Source organism: Pterocles gutturalis, unplaced genomic scaffold (genome assembly GCF_000699245.1).
Source record: "Pterocles gutturalis isolate BGI_N339 unplaced genomic scaffold, ASM69924v1 scaffold15834, whole genome shotgun sequence".
Lineage (NCBI taxonomy): Eukaryota > Metazoa > Chordata > Aves > Pterocliformes > Pteroclidae > Pterocles > Pterocles gutturalis.
Genome location: NW_010133505.1, coordinates 27,357 through 29,381, shown reverse-complemented (window position 1 = coordinate 29,381; position 2,025 = coordinate 27,357). Strand labels below are relative to the sequence as shown.

General features: G+C 39.7%; 1 protein-coding gene across 1 annotated transcript in view; it reads left to right on the top strand.

Annotated features, from left to right (window-relative positions):
* Positions 1-2,025, top strand: part of HOMER2 (homer homolog 2 (Drosophila)) — a gene marked incomplete at its 5' end in the record, with an annotated part of 33,639 nt that extends 31,614 nt beyond the window's left edge. The window contains 2 exons of the mRNA XM_010081268.1: positions 682-762; positions 1,742-2,025. Of these exons, the coding sequence (XP_010079570.1) occupies positions 682-762; positions 1,742-1,930 (270 nt within the window). The remainder of the gene's footprint in view (positions 1-681; positions 763-1,741) is intronic.

Sequence of the window (2,025 nt, the reverse complement as noted above, 5' to 3'; positions counted from 1 at the left end):
TTTCCCTACGACCCACATTGTTGGTGTTTATTTGTAGTGTTAATGTTCAAGTTGTCTTAATTTCCATCAGAGACAAGGTCTCCTATCCAGTCACATTGCTCTATTCAGGAACTCCTTTGAGCTAGTCCTCTCAATTTGGACAGTGATGCCAAAACCGAATACAAATGTCGGGGGTGGTTCTCAGAGCTGTACAGCGGAGGAGAGCCCGTTACAGCTGTGCTGTGTAATGATGCCTCTATATATTCAGCTCGTAATGCTGTTGGCCTTTTTTTGGCCTTTTTTTGCTGCCATATATCATTGAAAATTCATGTCTAATTTGCTCTTTGCTACCATCTATAACTTGCTTGTAGCATTACAGCCCTTCAGATTTCTCTCTTATTGAATATATCTTTTGCATAGGTATGTGGTTTAGGTTAAGATTTCATTAATATAATTAATGGCATTCATGCTAGAGAATGGATTGTCTGTTTTAGAAATACAGAGTCAAAAATATAGGGCAGAAATGTATTCTAGGAGAAAATGAGCATGTGTTTTGGAATGCAGACATGTTATTTTGATTATTGTTCATCCAAATACTGTGCAGAATACAATAAAATATGCAAAGTATTTCATATTCTCAAATTTTCATTATGTTTTAAATTGAAGCTTGCATTAATGTTTTTTTCTTTTGTATTTTCAAAGGAACTGGAAGAGCTGCGAAAGCAGGGTGAAATTATACCACAGCTAATGTCAGAATGTGAATCTGTGTCTGAACAACTACAGGTACAGTTTAGCAATGAAATTAATTTTAAAATAGTTGATACACTTATTTTATTTCTCATAACTATATGCTTTTCTCTGTTCAGACTGAAGTTTTTGTAGGCAGAACTCCAGTCTGTAAAAACAAAAAGTGCTAATTACATGCAAAATACACCGTGCCCTTCCCCGCACAGGACTAACTAAATAGCTCCACCTCTTTGCCTTGCTGTTTGCAGAAGTTGTTTTGCCTGGGACTGTGTTCCATCCATCTCCTGCAGATTGCAGGCTATCCTGTATATCTGCTGCCCTGGACTTGGGGGGCTGCACCGCAGCCATGGGTGTTGAGCTGCACCCCAAGACTTGCGGCTAATTGCGTAGCTGCACACCACCAGGGAAGAAGGTTCACCTGTGGATGGGTTTACATGCTGGGTTTTTATTTGCAGCAAAGTACGGCTCGCTGTGCTCGGTTTTGCAGTGCGGCTCCTCTCCCGGGAGGTGCTTGCTTGGAGCAAAGCAGGATGGGCTGCGGGAGCCCTGAGTGCTCACCCAAAGTGAAACTAAAAAAATACCAGTAAATCCAAAAGCGCTGAATAAATCAATATTATTCTTCAGGCAGTATTTTCTAAGCTTGTTTTTCAAGGTTAAACCACCATAGATAATTCTGTATGTAATCGGTGGCACAGTGTCTAATTCTGCAACTGTAGTAATGACAGAAATATATGCACAGTGCATGATTTAAATCCAGCTGAATTTCAAGATATCAACCATACGACAAAATCTGATGCAAAGCGTCTTTTCCCGTTAATCTGTGTCCTTTCCTGCGTGGGCTTTCTTTCCTTTTAATCTGACAAGCACACATCGCTTGCTCTCAGAGGTGCCTGTCTTAATCAGTTTGCAGAAGTCGGAGCGAACTTTTACAGCCTGGCTGCCATTTGTTGCTTTACCCTATGAAATGCTCTTTGTCCTTCCCTATGATCATCTCATTGTCTCTTTTGTCTTTAAGGCTGCTGAGAAAAAGAACAAAGATCTTGAAGAGAAAGTCAGAACGCTAAGGACAGAAGTTGAAGAGAGCAAACATAGGCAGACCAACCTTAAAACTGAATTAAAGAATTTTTTAGATGTACTAGATGGGAAGATAGATGAATTACATGATTTCCGACAAGGACTGTCTAAACTTGGGGCTGACAACTAGATGGCAATAGTTTTTTTTTGTAATCTAGGGTCTGGATGTTTGATGTTTTGTTGATCCCAAACATGTGTTTTACAAAATATAACTAGAATGTTCCA